A 24,589-nucleotide genomic window follows, 5' to 3' on the forward strand; every position below is an offset into this window, starting at 1 on the left:
CTGCATGACCTGCTGAGTATTTTTCGCATTTCATGTTTTTATTTTAGATTTCAAACATTTGCATTATTTCCTTTATGCTCATCCAATTCCCGAACATGAAATGCTCCCAATATGTTTTTAGACAGGCTGTTTATCCTTCAAAGGTTGAGTAAAGACAGAAAGTTTCTATGTTTAATCTGTATCTGGTGTGATATCTTATCAATTAAAGCATTGACTGGAATGACGGGCTGGCTGGGCACACTGGGCTAAATAGCTGGCTTGTAATGCAGAACATGGTAGCTGCGCGAGTTCAATTCCCGTACCGGCCTCCCTAAACAGATGCCGGAATGTGGCGACTAGGGGTTTTTCACAGTAACTTCATTGAAGCCTACTTGTGACAATAAGCGATTATTATTATTATACATGTTTGCTATCTAAACTGGCCATTGGTATTTTATATTCCACACACATTTATGCAAAATTAAGAAAGCCTGGTTTTTGACACAGACTCACTTAACAGGCAAAACTAAATTTAATATAAAGAAAAATCAGTAGCAGGGTTTACTATCAAACTTATCCTTCCCCAAAATTCCAACATTAAAGGAGCATTTCCCCACTGTGTCCCTCTAATAACCATTCCTGATTCTTGCTGATCTTGGGCAAGTTTCTTGTTGCTATGAATTTAGACCTGACACTATCCACACTCTTAACTGCCCAAAACTCCCAACACTCCCTGGTTCTCTTTAGGCTACATGCCTCATAGTTTTTCTCTTTACAACCAAAGTCTTTAATAGCTTTGTTCCTATTGTGTTGTAGCAATCTCCTTCACTGCTCACAACCTTCCCTCTGCAGCTCTTCATTCTCTAATCCTCTTTTCTGAACTACTCATCGTCACTCTCTCAGTTACCATGACCACTGGCACTTCCTCCTTGTCTCCATTCTCCCTGGGCGGGATTCTCCGTTGGTTGACACCAAAATCGCGAATCGTGATTGGGCGGAGAATAGGTTCCGACGCCAAAATTGCGGCATGCGCAGATTTGACACCAAATTGCGATTCACCATCACCTCGACAGCGGCGCTAATGTGTGTCCGGAACACACATACAGTAAACACCATTTGCATGTCATTAGCACGCCTGACTCGGTATTCCCCGGGGCCTTTGCTATTCTCCTCCGATGGGCCGAGTTCCCGACGGCGCGCTTCACTTGTGCTTTTAAAAATTGTGAAACCTGCATCATGGCTAATGAGAGAGAGAGAGAGGGAGCATGGAAAGTGTCCAACATCACCATAGTTTGCTGACAGTTGTGTCGCTCGCTGGCGGGGGCTTCTGTCAGGGACGGGGGAGTAGCGGGCGGTGGCCAGCAGAAGGCTTTGGGATCGGGATGGATGGACACGGAACACCATTACCGCAGCTGGCAAGGCAGCCATGCAGCTGTGCATGCCGCTGACTGCCCACTGTAAACTTAGGGCCACGGGTCATGCAGGTGTCCTGCCAGGCCATCCCCTTGGGTGCCCTTTGGCCCCAGCCGACCCATCAGCTGCATGGATGCGCTCCAGCACAACCAGTGCAATCTTGTTTGCTGTGATTAATGCGCGTGGAGATTTTAATGTGTATGTGCGGCTCCAGCTTGTCAATCACGGACCTGGCGAATCCCGCACCGTTTTTCACTGGAATTGATTGTGTTCCACGTGGTGCTGGTGTTTTGCCCATTAACGGTAACGGAATCGGTGCAGGTGCGGCGCCAGTTTTCTGTCATGAAAGTCCACGAATTCTGCGATTTTGAGGCTATGTCTGGAGCATGTGGCTAGCTTTATTATGAAAAAGTAAGCACCACCCCCGCTCTGCCCGTGGGGGGCTAGCAGCCACGCCACGTAAAACCCCCAGCGTTCCTGACAGAAATGGCTGGAGAATTGCCGGTCCGCGGCTGCGCATACGCACGGTGGCGAACTGCAGCGATCGCGACATACAACTTGGTGCCGGCCGTGTGTGGACCCGGCCTGCCAGATAGTGCCCCCTTGTAACCCCCCTCGCCACCCCTGGACCAGCCCCCACCGAAGCCCCCCCAGCCGGCGGAACGACCCCCCCCCCCCCCCCCCCCCCCCCCCCAATCCACCGACTGTGGCGGCGCTAGACACAGCCACCACGCGAGGTTGACGAAACCTCAGACCACAAGTGGTCCAACCGTCGGGGAGTCGGCCCATCGGGGGCGGAGCTTCGGGAGAGGGCCTTCAGGTGGCGTCCTGAGGCTGGCCCAACGGCGGGCTGCGTCCTCATCGATGATGCTGTTTTGAAGGGGTTGGAGCATCCAAAAACAGGCACAGCCCCCGATTTCAGCAACAAAAGGAATTATCTGCCGACTCGCCGAATGCGATTTCAGCATTGGCAATTGGTGAATCCCGCCCGATATTCTCCCGCCGGAGCTAAATTGCATTTGATTAGTGCTCTCACTGGGGAATCCTGCTGTCAGGCCCCTTTTTTGAGCAGGCGGCCCGATAGCAATTTCCAGCGGCTGGCCACCTACTCCCCCTACCCCACCCTCCCTCCTGCCGTGCAATTTAGTCGCCCACCCCTGGATTTTCCGGGCCCCCCCCATATACCTGCGAAATAAACAGACTCCACTAGAGACCCCCCCCCCTCTTTATAAGGCACCACTCCAGAAACCCCCTATATAAAGGGACTCCTAAATAAAGGTAAACCTTCAGAGACCCCTCTAAACAAAGGGACCCCCCTCCCAGAGACCCCTGTAAATAAACGGGCCCGCCAGAGACTCTCTAAATAAAGACCCCCCAAATAAAGGAACTCTTCCAGAGATCCCCTAAATAAAGGTATCCTCCCCAGAGATCCTCTAAATAAAGGGATCGTGCCCAGAGACTCCCAAAACAAATGGATCCTCCCGAGAGAACCCCCTAAATAAATGGATCCTCCCCAGAACCCCCTAAATGAAGCCACCTCCCCATCTCCCCAGAAGAGGAAGCTAGAGCGAAATCCAGACAGTTGGTGAAAAAATACTGCTTTAACACTCACCTGGGCAATAATATACCTGCTGGCCCAAACACAGGAAGCGCCACCTGTCAATTCCTGGAAAGAGAAAACAGTCAGCTATGTTTAAACCCCCTCAGATCTTTGAGCTGCAAGCGTTTCATTCATTTTTCTTTGATATTGATTTATTATATCGTGATTGACAGCTTCCACACACACCCAGCTGTCAGCATTGCGCCATTCATCTTCCTTCATAGTTGAGTAATTCTGAAGTGCTCTAACTGCAATGTTTATGAACATCAAGCTTTGATTGACAGATCCTGCACTACTTCAAACAGAATAAGCCTGTCAGTTTCTAGCTGACCACTTGAAATCACTCCAGAGGTGATTGGAAAGCACTTAATTCTGTTTGGTGGTCCAGGAGCTGCCAATCAAAACTGCTCAGAGCACTGAAGAGTTACTCAACCCTGAAGGAAGGTGAATGGAGCAAATCTGACAGCTATGTGTGTGGATGCTATCAATCACAGCCTAGTAAAATCAATATCAAAGAGAAACGAATGAAAGGCTTGCCGCCCAAAGATCTGAGAGGGTTTAAATAAAGCTGACTGCTTTTCTTTTTCCAGGAATCGACAGGTGGTGCTTCGTTCTCTCTGGGCCAGCAGGTATATTGTCCAGGTGAGTGTTAAAGCAGTATTTTTCTTTATTCCTCTGTTTGGACTGCTGTCTAGTTTCCAGACAGGGGTCTCTCTTCTGGGGGGCTTCCTGACAGGAGTATCTCTTCTGAGGGGCTTCCTGATAAGGGCCTCTCTTCTGGGGGCCTTCCTAACAGGGGTCTTTCTCTTCTGGGGGGGCTACCTGACAGCGGTCTCTCTCTAGGGAAGGGGTCCATTTATTTAGGGTGTCTCTGGGTGGGGGGGGGGCTCTTTATTTAGGTAGTCACTGGAGGAGCGTCTCGTCATTTAGGACGTCTGGAGGAGTTGTCCGATCTTGCACTATGGGGTGGAAGGGTGGCTCTTGAAAGGACTTTGGTGGAAACGTCCTTAAATTGTTACCCCCTTGGCCCAATGCGAGGTTCACTGCATCAGGGCCACGCTTGTGAAGACCTGCAGTGATTCTCGCCCATGTGATTCCTGAGGACTGGAGAATCACGTGGGCTCGGAGAATGTGGTGCCCGGCCCATTTGCATCCACCTGCTTCCACGGGGCGTGAACCTTAATCCTGCTGCCAGTGGGGGACCAGAGGGTAGGAAATGGACGCCGATCGTGTTTTCTTTACTAACGCGGTATTCTCTGCCTCACCAGTAACTCTACCAGGGGCGCGAGGTGGCGTATTTTGCCCCCTGTCTCCATTCTCCCTGTCCTCGTTCTCCCTCTCCTGGTTCTCTCTCTCCCCACATTCGCCCTCTCCTCATTCTCCCTATCCCCTTTCTCCCTGGTCCTCTGTCTCCTTTCATCCTGCTCCTTCCACCTCATCTTGCCTATGCTGAAATGATTTGCCTCAGCTCCTCTCGCCCTAACTGTGGTGTTGGGTGCTCTGGTGCACAGATGAGCCAACACAGTTGTATGTGGTACAACTCTATTTTATTATAACTCTTATAATACAGTTCGTTCTGGATACTCTGCACGTGCTGTCTCCCTGAGTGTGTTTGGCAATAGATGTGTCCTGGTTCTCCTCTGCAGCTCTTACTGACCACCAGGGGTCGTGTCTGTGCTTTTATATCTTTCTGTCATTGGTTGTGGTGTTGTGTGTTCTGATTTGTCTGTTGGTGTGTCTATCATGATGTGTGTGTTTGAATATCATGACATCCCCCCTTTTTACAAAGACAAGTGCCTACGTGGTTATAAATATAATTGTGTCGTGAGTGCATCTAAGAGTGTGCGTTTGTGTTGTGTACAGCGTGTGTTTATGACGTAACTATTTACATGGGGCGATGTCGGGTGCGTCACACTAACAAGGTTGTACCATAACAAAACTTGGATGCGAGAGAAAAAAAAAACTTGAACATTGGTCCGGTCAGACGATATCTGGAACAATAAACAACAACAGGTTATAATACAGAAGTGTTTGACTTTTTGAACGTATTAACAGCGTTATAAGTCCAGTCTAATGGGTGACCGCCTCAAGAATGGGCTGGTCCTCAAGCCGGTTCAGCTGTGGAGATTTGGGGTCACACTGGTTCACCTTGGACTGTTGGAGGTGATGCTGTTGCCGAAGTCTCTACTTTACCATTTGTTGTACTTCATGCAGTGCTTGGTTTTTTTCATTCTTGCAAATATAACATTCAACATCTTTGTTAGTGGTGCCCTGGCTGTGGTTTGGTTCTGGTGGCGATGGAAGGGGCATGATCCGTGGCATCTCCACGAAGTCATCCTTGGGAACCAGTGGAGGATCCGGCGTGTGCGTACGGTGCAGTTGCGAGCGTGGAAGGCGGCACAAAGCCCGCTGATTGCGCCTACGCACCAATCCATCCGCCCTGCATGCCAGGAACAAGGTGGAGTCTGTTTTCTTTCTATGTTTGTGGTGGACGGCATCTTGTAGCCGATGGGTCGTTGCCATCGAAGTAGCACCATCACTAATATCATGCAAGGCAATGACTGTGCCAGATGTGGAAGTTGGCCAAGACCGTGTACGCTGGTTCCGGCCTTCTGCTGTGCCGGAAGGGCGACTCCGCAGAGAAACGTCGAAGCATGTCACCTTGGAGAGAGAATTGTTGCTCGCATCAACGTCTGGCGATGGCGCGAATTGGTGTGTCCATCTTGGACCGCCGGTGCTGGTTGCCACTGCCGACCCAGTGGGACTGCCACGCGATCCATTCCCTGTCGCCGTGGCATCTGCCGTCACCCTGAGCGTGCCATCACCGAGGCCGCGACACCGCCCGTCCGGAGCAAGGTCTGGCGTGCGCAAATCAGAGTCGGCGCTTGGCTGCTCCCCATCTGGAGTCCGGTCTGCCTTCCGCCGATGCCCCCCGTCCGGAGTCCCAACAGGTTCACTGGAGGCAGCCGAGATTCCCTGAAGCTGCACTTCTGGAGTCGGAACATGCAGGAATGCACCAACCAGTGGAGAGGTTCGAGCCATCGAGGGTGGAAGCGGTGCGCCGCCACCGCAGTCGTCAGTGGTCCCACCGTGATCGTTGAGTGCCTCGGTACGCACTAGGCGAGGTCTGTCACCTTGCACCTTTTGCATGGGAAGTGGGATGCTGTCGTCACTCGTCTCACATCCCGTGGATAGATCGTCATTAGCAGCTTGCTGTTCACTAGGGTTGGGTAAATTGTCAGAGTTTTCATCTGGTGGTGCACACCATGTCGCTGGACTGTCATTGTCTTGCCATTGTCCTTCATTTGGGCTTTTCTTCTTTGGAACTTTAAATCTTCCCCCAGACATTGCAGAACCTTGTTTATTACCCCCAAATTCTCCCATATGTATGGTCTCGAATATAGGATCCACTGTTTCTATCGACATTGTACCATTTTCCAAAGAACATTCCGTTTCACTTTTCTTCTCAGGTACCTCATATGTAACTTTGTTTCATGTACATGCCTTCATGGTCTCTGGGTCTGATTTTGCTGGGACTGGCATGGTCACAGTCTCTCTTTTACTGTTCTCAATTGCCCACATTATACTCCCCATACATAACTGCTTAATCACTGGGGTTAGTGTGGTACAATGGACAATCGGGTCGACCTTATCTGCATCTTCACCATTAGTGGAAAGCACACTTGGTTCACTTGAAACTGCTGTGGGTTTTAAATTCGTTATCTGGCTACTCGATGTCGGTGTCCTCAGGATTCTTGCTCCAATGTTCTGCTCAATAATCAGTGGAGTGTGTATAGGTTCAATGCAATTAATGTTCCCCTCCAGGTTTGAAGAGTCATTACTGACTAACTGCTGGTCTCCGAAGTTGGAATTTTGCGGCATTGTGTTGAAGGGAGACATTTGTCCCTGCTGTAGATATGATTCAGGTTGTGTTATTTCCATTACCTGAGGATCAATGTCTTGTCCATTTTTTCGATCCGTACTAAAACACTGGCAATTCTCAGTCTGCTCCTTGCAAGTTAAACATTCAATTAATTTCGTTAGCAAATCCTCAGCATCCTTCCGTGGCCGTGCAGCATTATTAATCTCTGTTCGGCTACAATGATCCTGAAGGTCAGCGCATAAACCTTTTTTCTTCGGGCTTGGACGAGGCGATTCCTTTGGCTTGTCTTCAGTTGGGCTTGAACAGTCTTCAGCGCTGTGCCCTTTATTGTAGCATGAGAGACCGTCATGGTCATGCTGCTGTGTAGTGGAGCATGGTAGGCTGTTATAGCCTTCTTGCTGTTCACGGGAGCATGGCAGACTTGCATCGTCTGCCGCTGGTTGGTCAGGAGAGGTTGCTAGACCCTCATGGTCTTGTTCCTGCAAGGACTGCGCTCTGGAGTCTTGCGTTCCTTCCATCGTGGAGTCCGTCCACGAGCTCTCTGTGGAGGCTTGTGACACTGGAGTCACTTCTTGTTCGTGCAAGGACTGCGCTCTGGAGTCTTGCGTTGCTTCTATCGTGGAGGCTGTCCACGAGCTCTCTGTGGAGGCTTGTGACACTGGAGTCACTTCTTGTTCGTGCAAGGACTGCGCTCTGGAGTCTTGCATTTCTGCAATTGTGGAGTCTGTCCACGAGCTTGCTGTGGAAGCTTGTGACACTGGAGTCACTTCTGGTTCATGCGAGGACTGCACTCTGGAGTCTTGCATGTCTTCTTTCATAGAGTCGGGAACGTTGAGCGGGACGTGGACCACGCTCTGTGTGGCAGCAGGGCACTCTCCGTGTGCTTGCACCGCTCCCTGTCTGTTAATGTCAGGCTGCAGCATCATCCGGTACTGATAAGTTGGAACGTCATATCTGCTGGATTGAAGATCCTCAAATCCGAAAAATGAATCCGCATCTGCGTCGGATTCAATGTGGGGGCCGCCAATGTGCACCACGAAAGGTTCGTCCGAGTCATAGTCATATAGGACCACGGAGCTATCATTGGGCTCGCGAGGTCCGGAAACACTGTAAAAATCGTCATCGAAGTATTCAAGGTCGGAATCATCGGCTTGTACGTAGGTAACTGCTTGTCGGAGGGTTCTTCGGAGGTTAAATTCATCTCCTGGGTCAATTTGCGGCACTGTGCTGTCATTCCAGGTGAAGGAAGGTTGTTTTACAGCTTTAACAGATTTTTGTTTTTTTGATTTGGGACGTTTCCCTTTTAAATTGGATTTGGGACATTTCCCTTTTAAATTGGTGCAGTCTGGGGCCTCTGACATCCTGACGCTCGGTATGTAGCACGTAGGAAGCGACTGCGCATGCTCAGATCGCTGTTCCTTTACCGATGGCCGTTTTCTTGACTGCGCATGCGCAGCATCTCGCGCATGCGCAAACGAAACTTCCGGTTCTGCGCACTTCTCGCGCAACTGTGCTAGCGTTATACCTTTAGCAAGATGGCCGCCGACCTCGACCCAGCCTTTTCTCAGGCCCGGGATTTCGGGCTCCGGGATCCCAGCCACGAGGTGAGTACTGCAGCTTTTCTTACCTTTAAGTCCCCATTGGATTGCGTATTCTTCACAGTACTTGGCGAATTTGCCCATGACTGCCTGGTAATCGTGCCTTTGCTGCCTCCTGAAGAACCTGAACCTTCTGAACATTGCTCTTGCCCTTGCACCGGCAACGGTGAGGAGAAATTCAATTTTTTCCTTATCATCCAGGTCCTTGAGTTCAGCTGCCGCCAGGAACAACTCGAACATTTGCCGGAATCGCCGCCAGTTTTCGTGGAGGTCGCCGTCGCACTGGAGCGCCTGCGGAACCGGGAGCTCGTACATCATGCCTGGGCACTGCTGGTTGTCTCTGTACACTGAGGTATGCCGGCAGGTATCGATCCACTCCTGTACCATGTGGTGTTGGGTGCTCTGGTGCACAGATGAGCCAACACAGTTGTATGTGGTACAACTCTATTTTATTATAACTCTTATAATACAGTTCGTTCTGGATACTCTGCACGTGCTGTCTCCCTGAGTGTGTTTGGCAATAGATGTGTCCTGGTTCTCCTCTGCAGCTCTTACTGACCACCAGGGGTCGTGTCTGTGCTTTTATATCTTTCTGTCATTGGTTGTGGTGTTGTGTGTTCTGATTTGTCTGTTGGTGTGTCTATCATGATGTGTGTGTTTGAATATCATGACACTAACATTCTCCACTCGCCCTCCCCACTCCTGAAATCCGTCAGCTTTATCTCTTTTCTTATTTTCAACTGATTTACCATAACTTTTCTCCCCGATCTTTGGCTTCTATTGCCTAAATTCATCCTGCTCAGCGCCCACATTTTCTTTTCTGCACTGTCAAGTGTTCTCAGCTGTCCATGTAAATATAAAGTACTGTAGTTCTGACTTGAACTGAGACTGTCCAAATTCTCAGCATGGAAGAATGAGTGTAGTTTGATTCATTAAAGTAATCCAAGTGAAGGGCCCAAGCTCGGGATAGGATTCCACCACGGTAGTAAAGGGCAAGAGAGAAAGTGAGACTAATTAAAAAGAAGTGGTTGGATGACATGAAATCTGGCTTTTAAAACATTGCAGATTGATGGAGGCAGTTCTTGGGAAGGAATGACTTTGAGTGGGAGATGAAATGATGAGTTTGGGTTTTAATCATGCACCAAGGGGCAATAAATTGTTGACAAAGGTCCTGTTTACCTTAGTATTGCCAAATTTGTTCAGGCACATTACACTTGTCTGGAGCTTTCAGAGCTGCCAAGGCACTGTGACGCATGTGGCCAGACACTAAGGGATTTGGCTTTCTACAGTTTTGAGCTGTAACTGTGAATTGTTTGCAGGTTCCTTAAAGAAAACTCCAAAGAGATGTCATTCTGGACAGCTGAAGCTCTGTTCTGAGAGAAAGACGTATGTGTGTATGGGTTATTTGCCCTTAGTCTGTATGGATAGTGTAGATGACTTCTGTAGAGTAAGCCACATTTCTGTGTTCCCATTAAGTCTATACATTTCCAACTAATGCACCATCAGCCCTCGTACTCTGCAAACCCATAAAACGCAAGCAGCACAAACCAGTAAGAAGTGTGACTCATGGGCTGTATATGGCCCAGGGTTGTAACTGGGATCCTTCTAGCTCAGATTAATTGTTTGAAACGTGTTAAAAATTAAATTAAATTCTCATTGTAGTATCAGGGACTGGCATAGGAAGAGTTAATATGGGACTAGATAGTGTACTGCACAAACTGTGAACTAAAGAAACACGACCCAGTCTAGAGGGCAGTCTTGTACTGGCCAAAGATGTGTGTAGGGGCCAGCATGAAGAAAGCTCCTAGCTTAGATCTTATACTATGTAGAATTTATAGAATTTACAGTGCAGAAGGAGGCCATTCGGCCCATCGAGTCTGCACCGGCTCTTGGAAAGAGCACCCTACCAAAGGTCAACACCTCAACCCTACCCCCACAACCCAGTAACCCCACCCAACACTAAGGGCAATTTTGGACACTAAGGGGAATTTATCATGGCCAATCCACCTAACCTGCACATCTTTGGACTGTGGGAGGAAACCGGAGCACCCGGAGGAAACCCACGCACACACGGGGAGGATGTGCAGACTCCGCACAGACACCCAAGCCGGAATCGAATCTGGGACCCTGGATCTGTGAAGCAATTGTACAAGCAATTGAAGCAATATACATATATATGTATACAATTTTGCATAGACAATAAACACTTAGGGCAGCACGGTAGCATAGTGGATAGCACAATTGCTTCACAGCTCCAGGGTCCCAGGTTCGATTCCGTCTTGGGTCACTGCCTGTGTGGAGTCTGCACATCCTCCCCGTGTGTGCGTGGGTTTCCTCCGGGTGCTCCGGTTTCCTCCCACAGTCCAAAGATGTGCAGGTTAGGTGGATTGGCCATGATAAATTGCCCTTAGTGTCCAAAATTGCCCTTAGTGTAGGGTGGGGTTACTGGGTTATGGGGATAGAGTGGAGGTGTTGACCTTGGGTAGGGTGCTCTTTCCAAGAGCCGGTGCTGACTCGATGGGCCGAATGGCCTCCTTCTGCACTGTAAATTCTATTCTATTCTATTCTAACTTAGTGTTAAACAATACAATACTCCAAATCTCTTTGTGAGACCTACCGAACTACACACAACGTCTCACAACAATGATCACATTGTTGTTTATGGAAGCTTGCTGTGTGTAAATTACATTTGGGACTTAAGGTGCTTTATAAATACAATTCCTTTTTTTTCCAATTGGGGCAGACAATTTACCAATTGAACAATTAAGAAATGGTAACAGCTTTTAAACATTGGTACATTGAGCACAGCAGATTTTCTTGAAAGGTTCTTAACTCTCAACATTCTCAGCCTTCACAATTTCAAAGAAATTGCAGCAGGTGGGGCAGGTGTTTGATAGTTAATCTTTTGATATTAGGAATCAAAGTAAGCACATGTTATTTGAGCAGTGAATGTAAGAGAGGATGCCAGTCTATGACGAGGAGCAGTGTGTGCTTTATCTGAGGAGATTTGTGTGGGCCTTCAGGGCATATGAATTTTTAACAGAAGGAATAAGGTCATTTTTAATGGATTAATCCCACTTACCTGCTTTATCACCACGTCCCGTAACCCTATGTATACAGTCCTTGGTTTTATCACCTTCCAAATACATGACTATCTTCTCGGGTGATGTTTCCACCCCTTATACAGCTCTGAGATGGCTTTTTTCAAAGTCACAAGTGTTAGACGTTTAGCTGTTGTTGTCTAAAGAGTCAAAAGTTCTGTTCTTTTTCACCAACACATTTATTTCACTTTAACAGACTCTGCACAAAACTCTAAAATCACATCACCTGACACAAAGGCCACCTGAAGTCCCTTTACATATCAGTGTCAATTATTGGATACTTAACATAAATGAGACAACTAATTGGAATGTCTCTTAACCCATTACTTAACAGTCTCCCCTTCCTTGGAGAAAAAAATAATGGTGAAAACAAAATTACAAGAAACTCAAAAACACACGCAATTTCCCCCGTTTTTGGGGGGAAGAAAAGAAAAGAAAGCAGTCAGAGAAACATTATCAATATTCATTAACAATATCCAAAAGTTTCTGTGAGCTAACCCCTCTTTTTGTAAAACAGTCTGCCAATTGATAGCTACTGTCGACCCATTTAATTTTTGCTATTTTCCCTCCGTCCAACATCTGCGTCAAACATGCGATGTCTATCCTTAACCTTTTTTCATTGACACTTTTTGTAGAGTGCACATTTTCCCACAGTGATTTATTGTCAATGTGACATTCAATAGGTATATTACCCAAATCCCGTAATCCTAAAATTTCTGTCAATATCTGAGACATATAAAAGGCCATATCCACTACCTCTACAAGGCTTAACGTCTCAGCTGCCAAAGTGTTTTTGACCACTCTCCTTATTTTCTTTGTTTCCCACAAGGAAAATCATGAAACCTCCTCCACTTGAAACCCCACCACATAAATTTGCATAGGACGCATCACTATAAACTATGAATTTCAAGTGCCTAAAGTCACCTAAAACCGGGAACCTCAAAACACACTCCTGCATTTTTAGCTTGACCAACGCTTTATTTGCTCTTATTATGTCTTCCACTTTGGGATCATTCATTTTTGTACTCAACTCTAAGACATCAAAACTCATGTATGGTCTAGTCTGTCTATCTAATCAATTCAGTTGCCCAATTAAACTTCGCAGTTGCTCTTTTTCCATCTTTGAAACCATTGCATCTTTTTGTGAAACCCGGCCACGGCTAATTGCTATTGGGCTGATGCTTTCCAAATAAGATTGCTGACGTAAAGTTGCCCCTAACTTAGTCTGTCCGATTTCCAGTCCAATATATTTAAATGCACCGGAAGCCTGACTTCCAACCCTGAATTCTTTCCTCAAACCAGAGATTACAATTGCTTCGAAATTACTAGTCCCACCCCACAACAAATCATCGACATGCATCATAAAGATGCCAGAAAGATTTCCTTTATAGTGCCAGTAAAACATTGCCGGATCTGCTTTCAACTGGCAGCAGCCTAACTTTAACAAAACTGACCTTACCGAAAAATACCAGACTCTAGATGCATCATTTAATCCATACACACATTTGTTCAACTGCCAGAGTACCCCTTCTGTGTTAGCTGCCTCTTTAGGAAGTCGGAGAAAAATGTCTCTCTGATGCCCCTGCAAGAATGCAGCTTTTTTATCTATAGATTTGCATTCCCATGCCTTTGTGGCTAATAGAGCCAAGAAGATCTTTAAAATAACCTTTCCTGCCATAGGTGAATCTACCCTTAAATCCTGATCTTCTAAGTTTTCTTCAAATCCCCTTGCCACAAGCCTGGCCTTTGCCTTATAGGTTCCATCCGGAAGAACCTTTCCGTGCAAATCCATCTGTGTGATTGAGCTCTTTGTCCCCTATCCCAGTGTTTTTCAAACTTTTTTTCCCGGGACCCACTTTTACCAACCAGCGGACATTCAGGACCCATGCCGGCCGACGTTCGCGAGACATGCCGGCTAACATCAGCGACCCACGCCGGCCGGCCTTCGTGACACACCATTATTGCTTACCTTTAATGCGGCAGGTGGGCCTGCTTGGTACTCACAATCTCTCTTGCTTCGTCATTCAATGTTACATTTCTGCTAAGGACTTCAGCTGATGATTTACGTTCTTGCTGCATGCTTTGAAAAAGATCAAGAGGTTTGCCCTCGAACTCGCCATGCTGAGTCTTCAAGTGCCTGTGAAGATTTGAGGATTTTAAACTTCATTTGTCAGTACTTCCCTGCATATAACACATGGGCTTTGCATCCTGATTTGCATTGGTACAATTAGCGCCATACCTCAAGACATCATCTTTATACTGCTTTGTTCCGTTTAGTGAGGGCCACGAAGAATCCAGCACGGGTTTTAAGGATACAAAGTAATAACATTTATTTACAATAACATATATATATATATATATATATATAACAGCAGCAGCAACTTCCCTTGCTGCACACTCCTTCCTGCTGGTTCCAAACTGGCCAGCTTTATTTATACTTGGATTTTACTAACGGTTTCTCCGCCCCCCTCATTGGGGAAGCTCATTCTCCCACAGGATTGTGGGATTGTCATTAGTCCCCAGCCAATGGTAAGCAGGCAGGTTATAACATCCCTCCCCCCCCCCCCCCAAAGTCCAAGGAATCCACCGAAGACCCTGGCGAAGGAGGGCGTCGGACTCGTTTTGCCGCAGGCCGGACACCATTTGCACGCGACGCTAGATCAGGCGGCGTGTAACGAGACGGAGACCGGCGCTTCCGTGATGAACGGCGCAACGGTTGTACATCCACGGCCCGTGGACCCGAGGATTCTCCCTCTGATGCGTCCTGTGTCTCCATCTCGGAGTCAGAGTCTGCTGCCTCTGTCATGTCAGCGTCTCTATCTCCGTTCGGTTCTGTAATGACCTGCGCAGGCTTCGAGTGAGGCACCAGTGGAAGATTGTGAGGACTACCTTCCCTTGTCTCTGGTCTCTGCGGCTGTTGAAATGAGCTCCGGGGGCGGGGAATCTTTTGAGGGGATAGTCTTCTGGACCGAACGTGGTCTACATGTTTGCGCTGGAGATGACCCTGGGCTTGCACCTGGTAAGATATAGGGCCCGTTTGGCGAAAGATTACGCCAGGAACCCACTGGGCACCACCAGCAAAATTCCGAACGAACACTGGGTCACCGGGTGCAAACTGCCGAATCGGCCGATGCCGAGAAAATCCCTGTCCCTGCCGTTCTTGTGTGCGCCGTACTTTTGTGCCAATGTCCGGGAAAAACATACTAAGGCGGGTGCGAAGTCTCCGGCCCATTAGGAGTTCTGCGGGAGCTACCCGAGTCACCGCATGGGGGGTGGTCCTATATGTAAACAAAAAGCGAGCCAGTCTCGTGTCCATTGATCCGGAAGACTGCTTCTTTAGGCCTCTTTTGAATGTCTGCACTGCGCGCTCTGCCAACCCATTTGAAGCCGGGTGGTAAGGGGCAGTGCGGATATGGCGTATGCCGTTCATCTTCGTGAACCTCGCAAACTCCTCACTCGTGAATGGAGTGCCGTTATCCGTGACCAGCACCTCGGGGAGGCCATGCGTACTAAAAGACAAACGCATCTTTTCAATTGTTGCGCAGGACGTTGTCCCCTGCATCTTATGCACCTCATAGAATCATAGAATGTACAGTGCAGAAGGAGGCCATTTGGCCCATCGAGTCTGCACCGGCTCTTGGAAAGAGCACCCTACCCAAGCCCATACCCCCACCCTATCCCCATAACCCAGTAACCCCACCCAACTCTAAGGGCAATTTTGGACACTAAGGGCAATTTAGCATGGCCAATTCACCTAACCCGCACATCTTTGGACTGTGGGAGAAAACCGGAGCACCCGAAGGAAACCCACGCACACACGGGGAGAACGTGCAGTATCCGCACAGACAGCGACCCAAGCCGGGAATCGAACCTGGGACCCTGGAGCTGTGAAGCAATTGTGCTAACCACTATGCTACCGTGCTACCTCTAGCCATTTAGACTGGGCGTCAATTAATAGAAGGAACATGGATCCTTGAAAAGGGCCTGCGAAATCTGCATGCAAGCGTGCCCAAGGCCGCCCTGGCCATTCCCAGTGATGTAGGGGCACGGCCGGCGGAAGCTTCTGATGCTCCTGGCAAATGGAGCAGTTTTGGGCCACCTTCTCAATGTCGGTGTCGAGGCCTGGCCACCAGACATAACTCCGGGCCAACATTTTCATCTTGGTCACGCCCGGATGCCCATTGTGCAAGTCTGTTCGTATCAGCTCCTGGCCTTTTTCCGGGACAATCACACGCGTCCCCCACAAGAGGGTGCCGTCTACCACGCTGAATTCTGACAGCTTGGAGGAAAATGCCCGCAACTCGCCTGGGAGCTGTCTATGCTGCCCACCATACAGGACTATGTGCCGAACCTTTGACAGGACTGGCTCCGTCTGGGTCCACTCACGGATCTGTGATGCCGTGACAGGCAAGGTGTCCATAAAATTTAGGGTTGCAACCGCCTCACCGGTCGTGGGGGTCGGCATGGGGCCGGTCGATAAAAGCAATCCGCTCTGCGTCAGCATTCGCTATCTGCGTTCCTGGTTTGTGCTCCAGAGAATACGCAAGCAACAAAGCCCAGTGCTGGATCCTTGCGGAAGCAATGGGCGGTATTGGCTTATCCTCTCTGAAAAGTCCCAGCAGAGGCTTATGATCGGTCACGATAGTGAAATGGCGGCCATACACGTACTGGTGGAAGCGTTTCACCGCAAAAACCACTGCCACGCCCTCCTTCTCGATCTGCGCGTACTTTTTCTCCGCTGCAGTCAATGTGCGGGAGGCGAAAGCTATTGGTCGCTCGGCCCCGTTCTCCATCTTGTGGGACAGGACGGCCCCAATACCATACGGGGATGCATCACATGTGACGAGCAAAGGCTTTCCAGGATCATAGTGGGTTAGTAACCCAGACGACGACAATTGTTGCTTTACCCGCCGGAAAGCGGTTTCTTGCGGCTGACCCCAAACCCAGGTGTGATTTTTCTTTAGCAGCAAGTGCAAGGAGGCCAGCGTAGTTGCCAGATTGGGGAGGAACTTCCCGTAATAGTTTACGAGACCGAGAAAAGAACGAAGATGCGAAGTGTCAGTCGGGGCGGGGGCCTGTTGAATCGCACGCACCTTCTCTGCGACGGGGTGCAAACCTTCGCGGTCCACCCGATAACCTAGGTAGACTACTTCCTTCGCCTGAAATATGCACTTTGTGCGACGTAAACGGACTCCAGCCTCCGAAAAGCGTCTAAGGACAGCCTCCAGATTTTCCAAATGTTCCTGCTCCCACGTCCCTGTAATCAAAACGTCATCTAAGTAGACAGCAACACGTGGTAAACCTCTCAAAATGCCCTCCATAACACGTTGAAATATTGCGCAGGCAGAGTATACTCCAAAGGGCAACCGTGTATGTTCATACAGGCCCCGGTGTGTATTAATCGTTACATATGGTCGGGAGGCAGGGTCCAACTCCAACCACAGGTAGGCGTGACTCATATCTAATTTTGTGAACGAGAGTCCACCTGCAAGCTTCGCATAGAGATCCTCTATGCGAGGCATTGGATATCGGTCAAGTCGGGAAGCCGTATTCACTGTAAGTTTATAGTCGCCACACAAGCGAACTGTGGCATCTGGCTTCATTACAGGTACATTTGCCCAATCAGCAAAACGGACGGGCCTGATAATACCCAAACTCTCCAAACGAGTGAGCGCCCCTCCTACCTTCTCGAGCAAGGCGTAAGGCACCAGGCATGCCCGGAAATAGCGCGGCGTACTCCTGGTTCGACTTGGATACGGGCTACGGCCCCTTTTATGTTCCCCAAACCAGGCTGGAATACATCTGGGTATCCTCCTAGCACCTCAGCCAACCCTTCAGAAATTGTTTGGAGGATGTGCTGCCATTGCAACCGCAAATGGCGCAACCAGTCCCGACCCAACAGGCTGGGCCCATGGCCGCGCACCACGATAAGTGGGAAACGCCCCTCCTGGCGTCCATAAACAACAGGGGTCACTGTAGTTCCTGCAATGTCCAGTGGTTCCCCTGTGTAGGTGGCCAATCTGGCCTGTGAGTCGGTTAATGTAAGGGTCTGTATACCCTGCTTGATGCGGTTGAATGTCCTCTGGGCGATCACGGAGACCGCTGTGCCGGTGTCCAACTCCATCTCAAGCGGGTGACCATTGACCCGTACTGTCACCTTAATGGGGGCCACACGGGGAGCTGCCACACAATGCAGCTGCAGGCAGTCGTCCTCCGTCTCCACGTCCTCAGGAGTAGTCGCCGCAGGTTCATCCACATGGAAGGTACGACCCCTGTGCTGGTCCCAGTTTTGGTCGGAATGACGGCGCCTCTGGCACCCCTAGGACCGGCGTCCGTGACGGGGTCGGCGCCTACAAGTCTGACACAGACATGGCTCCTCATCCATTGGTTCTGGAGAAGCCTCCCTTCGGGAAGGAATGTCCGACGGCCACTGGCGTCGGTCCGGACGTCCCCTCGCCCGAGGTACCGCAGGAGTGCGGGGGGACGTTTTTGGATGGAAGGGGTTGCGCCCCAAGGCATGCACTTCCATTCCCTGTAGCTCCTGCACTCCTCGTTCTGCGCTCTCTCGGGACAATACGATTTGAATGGCCTGTTGAAAAGTCAATGTTGGCTCAGCTAACAACTTTCTCTGGGTGGCCGCATTGTTAATACCGCAAACCAAACGGTCACGTAACATTTCTGACAAGGTCTCACCATAGTCACAGTACTCCGCAATCATTTTCATAGAAAATTCATTCATGGAATTTACAGTGCAGAAGGAGGCCATTCGGCCCATCGAGTCTGCACCGGCTCTTGGAAAGAGCTCCCTACCCAAGGTCAACACCTCCACCCTATCCCAATAACCCAGTAACCCCACCCGACACTAAGGGCAATTTTGGACACTAAGGGTAATTTATCATGGCCAATCCACCTAATCTGCATATCTTTGGACTGTGGGAGGAAACCGGAGCACCCGGAGGAAACCCACGCACACACGGGGAGGATGTGCAGACTCCACACAGACAGTGGCCCAAGCTGGAATTGAACCTGGGACCCTGGAGCTGTGAAGCAATTGTGCTATCCACAATGCTACCGTGCTGCCCATAATCCTGCGTAGCCTGGATAGAAAATCGGCAAGGGATTCTCCAGGGGTCCTCTCAGCGGTATTAAACCGGTAACGCTGGACTATCGTGGACGGGGTTGGGTTAAAATGTTGCCCCATTATATTCACAAGTTCATCAAACGTTTTGGTGTCCGGCGCAGCTGGGTACGTAAGGCTCCTAATCACCCCAAACGTATGCGGGCTGCAGGCAGTGAGCAATACGACCACCTGGCGCTCGTTTTCGGTGATATTGTTTGCCCGGAAATAGTAACGCATCCGTTGTGCGTACTGGTTCCAGCTTTCCAGCGCAGCATCAAAAACATCCAAACGTCCGTACAGAGGCATGGTATAATAGAAAACAACTTCCAACCTGTATCCAACAAAAATCCAGGGAGGTGGCTTCAGCAGTGTAGACAGCTATTCACTTTAACCCTCGCGCCAGTTTAGTGAGGGCCACGAAGAATCCAGCACGTGTTTTAAGGATACAAAGTAATAACATTTATTTACAATAACATATATATGTAACAGCAGCAGCAACTTCCCTTGCTCCACACTCCTTCCTGCTGGTTCCAAACTGGCCAGCTTTATTTATACTTGGAGTTTACTAATGGTTTCTCCCCCCCCTCATTGGGGAAGCTCATACTCCCACAGGATTGTGGGATTGTCATTAGTCCCCAGCCAATGGTAAGCAGGCAGGTTATAACATTCCCGATTTCAATTTCTTCTTAATTGTTTGTTCACCGGAGGCCCTGGAGCTCGGGATACAGCTCACACCTGCACTGCCTTGTCCTACCGTGGACTCTCCTGGGAAGCTCTTTGCAGCAGATTTTGTCGTGAGATCCTTTTCTGTTTGTATTTCTGGCCCTCTCTACCTTATTATAAAATGACCCATCTTCAGTTCTTCACACAGTCCTGTTGCTTGCTTGCTGGCAGCTACAAAATGGAGGAATTCACCTTGCACCCAAAGCATTGACGTGCCGGGTGTATGACCTTCTCTCTGCCGCTGCCTCTGGCGGAAAGGCTCATCGTTCATATTTAAAGGCCAGTCGCAGCCGGCAGTCTTTTTTTTAACTTTGAAACTTTATTTCTAATACCTAATTTGTGACTTTTTACTGCTAAAAAATAAAACAACTTCAGTTGAACATGTGCATCCTTCCATTTACACACAAACTTTGTTTTAAATATGTTTCCATTTCTTGAGGAATGTAACCAATTATAGAAAAAAGTACAACCTTGTTTTTACTTTACAAACTACGACTTTAGTGGAGATGAAGTAACTTGTCAAACACGTACAATGTCATACTATTTCTTACTGGTTCCACTGCATTGCACTATCCAAACATTCAAGTCATCTCCTGCTCCATTCTAACCAAAAGCACTTACTTCCTGATTTCCAGAGAGTGTCAACACAAAGTGATGACCGTAGGTTTCTTCCAGTGTTTACATATGTCAGACGGATTTACTGGCCTCAGTTAATCAGTATTCCGAGAAACCTGGCCTAGCTTCCTCTCACTGTACCCGCCCCAGTCACAGACCACTTCCCAACCAGTACTTACTGTTGTGGGAGTGCAAACGGACGTTGTGCTGGCCGTTGAGTGGATTAACCAGGTAGCCGCAGGTTGCATACTGCCCATCGGTGGCGGGGGACGAGCCGAGCAGCGTGCAAAGGACGAGCAATAGAGTGGAGCTCCAAGCTGGGGCCATTGCTGTTAGCATCGCATCCACGTGGACGCCCGTCAGCCCATCACCCCGCCCCCCATTGCTCTGCGCGCAGTGACCAGCACACAGCCCAGTCTCACTCCGCCCGCCCCCTCAAACACCGCAACCAATCGGGGACGGCCCGCGGCCGGCATTCTTAAAAGCTGGTCGTGGCAGTTGGGAACTTCTTCCCGCGATCAGGAACGCCGCAACCGATCGCTCCAGGACACTCCAGACACCCACCCGCGACCCACCTGCGGGTCGCGACCCTGAGTTTTAAAAACCCTGCCCTATCCGGTACTTCCGTGTATACCCCAAATTCACTCCAACTATGTTTGGCATCTTTGATAACTTTTTCATCTAATTTATTGGAAGCCACCAAAATCTCACGTGAATGTGGGCTTTTACTCCTGTTAGTATTCGTAGTCTTACTCATGTTCCGAGACCTTGATAAACTACGTCCCCTCTCCCGCCTGATATCTCGTTCTGTACTGCTACTGCTTGATCTTTCCATTCTGCTGTGGGATGTCCTTTCAATAGTTCTCGACCTTTTCCTGCGGACATGTTCACTATCCGATGTACTATCTGAACTGGCACTGCGTTTCTGGGCTCTCCATTTTTGAACTTTGTGTTCCTAATTCATTTTCTTGACTCCTCCCCCTGAATGCTGTACATTCAATCAATGTTTATACTTTCCAGTGGCCTTCCCTGCTCTACTAATAACAGTTGCATCCTTCCATTGACTAGACCCTTCAGACAAGTATGCCTCTTTCGTACTAACTTTTGGCAGTTGTCCTTATGGAAAAATGGCCTGTTCTAATTCATCAGTTGTGTTGTGTTCCTCCACAGAAACCCTGTCTATATCAGCCAACTAGTCCTCATAGTTCAGTAACACCTGCGTACCAGATGACCCTGGTTCCTCGTCATGTATATCTGCTCTGACTATATTAGAAAATTTGTAGTCTGTACCCATTATCCTTGATGAATGTACCCTAACAATTTGATTGCCATGTTGCAAAATAATTGTTTTGCCATCTATGCCTATGATCCTCCTTGGTCCGTTCCATTCTCTCTCTTATAGTATACTATGCCTCCTTGCTGAAAAATGGTAATTGATGGCCGTACATTATGCCTCAAAGCTCTGCGAATTCTTTCAGACTTCTGCTTCCAAAAAGGCTTTTCTACTGCTATGTAATGCATTTAAATGCTCAGCAAAGGCAGAGCTAATTGTAGTTCCTTCCCAAGCCGGAGTCTGGTCATTCAAAATGGACGGAATTTTAGGATTTCTACCAAACACTAATTGACAGGGACTATAGCCCCCAACCATCTGCAATGAATTCTTTGCATGTACGCCCATGCTAAAGCTGAATTTAGCCTGCAATTCGGTCTATCTGCCAAAAATTTCCACAGCATTTCATCGATTACAGCATGGTTTCTGTCACAGACACCATTACTAGATGGGCTTTCTGCAGCCGTAATCATAACTGTGATATTCACGTTTTCACACATATCCCTAAACTCATCATTGGCAAATTCTCCCCCATGGCCCGTAAGGAATTTTGCCGGTGGGCCCATTCCTGTCCCTGTCCATTTTTCCACGATTTGATCCAGAATTAGTCTCATTTCTTTACTTCGTACAATCACTGATTGACTAAATCTGGTTGCTAAATCTACAAAATGCAAAATAAATATATTATTGGTTTTATCCCATATCTAAAGCTCCATGGCCACAATGTTGTTAAAATCCCTGGCCAAAGATAGGGTTACTATCAGTCATGCTGGTGTCCTTCTGTACTTCCTACAAACTTCATAGCGATCACTAACTTGGTCTATCAGTTTAGTATAGTCTTCATCCCTTACCCCTGCATCCTTTAATACATTTTTTCAGCCTCCGAGGAGACGGATGCGCAAATCGCCTACGCAGTTTTAATACAACAAGCTTTTTATCAGCTAATGTCCCAACTGCCATTAACACATCCTTAACAACTCTACTTGAAATATTATTTGTCAGTAATGGAATGCAATAGTGTCCCGACTGTGTAAATTGTAAGTGCACCACCTTTCCAAAAACTGTTGCCTTCTCCTGTTCCATATCCAGTTTCATGTGTGCTTTCTTCATCTGCTCAGAAGCAAAGGTATCTCACTTGATACAACATCCGTGCTAATGAAATGATTCACTCCGGCAATATTGCAAGGGGTCACCACTCTTTTCTGCGACTTCAGAGTATCATCATCCCCAAACCTGAAACTTGTGGAACTTTTTAATTCCTTAACCTTGTTACGATTTTCAGCATTCAAGGAGTCCAGGTAACATTTTAACCAGTCAATTCCACACGCAGTAAATGTGCAGCCACTGTCCAATACAGCACAATTATAGGATTCTGCAACCAACACCCTCATCACCGGCGTAAAACTGCTTGTTAATAGGACAATGCCTTCTTTCTGGTCACTATCTTTTTCCTCTTCGGACTCTTCCATGTCATGTGTCGCTTCAAATACTTTACTTTAACGTGTTGGACAGTTGAAAGCATAATGGAAACATCGATTTATAATGGCCTAATGGCCCGTGCATTTCTGGGGTTCATCTTCCTACTGTAGGTTCTAACTGGGTTTCTGTCTTCATAATTTCCGGGTCTCGATCTCCTTCTATAGTCTTGGAACCTGTTCATGTCTATCAAATTCTAGCTAGAGGACCATCTGCAATGGCTTTTCTTGCCGATCCCGGATCATTACCCTTCAAGTCCCCCAAGCTTCTACCTTTGGCCTCCTCCAATTTTTTTTTGAATGCTTCCCATTACATAGAACATAAAACATCGAATATACAGTGCAGAAGGAGGCCATTCGGCCCATCGAGCCTGCACCGACCCACTTAAGCCCTCACTTCCACCCTATCCCTGTAACCCAATAAACCCTCCTAATCTTTTTGGTCACTAAGGGCAATTTATCCTGGCCAATCCACCTAACCTGCAAGTCTTTGGACTGTGGGAGGAAACCGGAGCACCCGGAGGAAACCCATGCAGACACGGGAAGAACGTGCAGACTTTGCACAGACAGTGACCCAGCGGGGAATCGAACCTGGGACCCTGGTGCTGTGAGGCCACAGTGCTATCCACTTGTGCTACCATGCTGCCCATTGATGACAACATTTGCAAACAGCATCCTGTATGCAACAACATTCAGCTGTAACTCCCCTCCAATTCTCCTGACATCTAGCATTGGATGAGCAGAAATTTCGTCCATTTAATATTGGAAATATATTTAATATCTGCAATGGCTTCTCTTGCCGATCCCGGATATTTACCCCTCAAGTCCCCAAACTTCTACCTTTGGCCTCCTCCAATTTTTTTTTGAATGCTGCCCATTACATAGAACATAAAACATAGAACATACAACGCAGAAGGAAGCCATTCGACTCATCGAATCTGCACCGACCCATTTAAGCTCTCACTTCCACTTCCATTGCTGTATCATGTCGCAGTCTCACTGGTTGATATTTCTGAACAGGAATTTGCCCTGCTTGATGTAAGAGGGAGGGAAGGCTTGGAGCAGAGGCATAATTTTATATGGGAACAAATGGATATATAACCATAGACTCATGCAACATTGAAGGAATTCTTTCAACCCATTGTGTCTGTTGCTGGCTATTTGAAAGGTTTATCCAATCTGTCCATCTCCTTGATCTTTCCCTATGGCCCTGCCCATTTCCTTTTGAAGTATTTATCCAATTCCCGTTTGAAAAATACTATTTTAATGTGCCTCTCGCTGCCTTTCAGAAGTTCCAGATCACAGCAACTTGCTGTGTGGAACAAACAAATCTCCTCATCTCTGGTTATTGATCGTCTAATCAGCGGAAACAGGTTCTCCTTATTTATTTGAATCAATACACCGAATAAAACTAATTTTTAATCGAAAGAGGACAATCCCAGTGACCTATTGCATCCTGTAATTAATTGTTTATCCATGGTCTTCATTTTCCCTGCTACAGGTCTCATGATTTCTGGCTTTGCTCGAACGGGCGCGGCTCTTGGGGAGAAGGTTTACGTTCAGCGTGCAGCACGGGCTGCTGCCTTCTTGAAGAAGCACATGTTCGACTCCAGCAACGGGCAGCTCCTGCGCAGCTGCTACCGCGGAGAGGAGGATGCAGTGGAGCAGGTGTAAGTAACAATCGGAAACGGTTTGTCCCCTTGGCTTCCATCAGCCACTGTCACCCCCCTCCCCCCCACCCACACCCAGCAT

The 24,589-nt window shown here is 48.3% G+C and overlaps 1 protein-coding gene across 3 annotated transcripts in view; it reads left to right on the top strand.

Annotated features, from left to right (window-relative positions):
- spata20 (spermatogenesis associated 20) overlaps positions 1-24,589 on the top strand; it is a 763,436-nt gene that overhangs the window by 239,630 nt on the left and 499,217 nt on the right. For all 3 annotated transcript variants that reach the window (XM_072483047.1, XM_072483048.1, XM_072483049.1), the window contains exon 12: positions 24,339-24,507. In XM_072483047.1, the coding sequence (XP_072339148.1) occupies positions 24,339-24,507 (169 nt within the window). The remainder of the gene's footprint in view (positions 1-24,338; positions 24,508-24,589) is intronic.

The sequence above is a fragment of the Scyliorhinus torazame genome, chromosome 18 (genome assembly GCF_047496885.1).
Source record: "Scyliorhinus torazame isolate Kashiwa2021f chromosome 18, sScyTor2.1, whole genome shotgun sequence".
Taxonomy (NCBI): domain Eukaryota; kingdom Metazoa; phylum Chordata; class Chondrichthyes; order Carcharhiniformes; family Scyliorhinidae; genus Scyliorhinus; species Scyliorhinus torazame.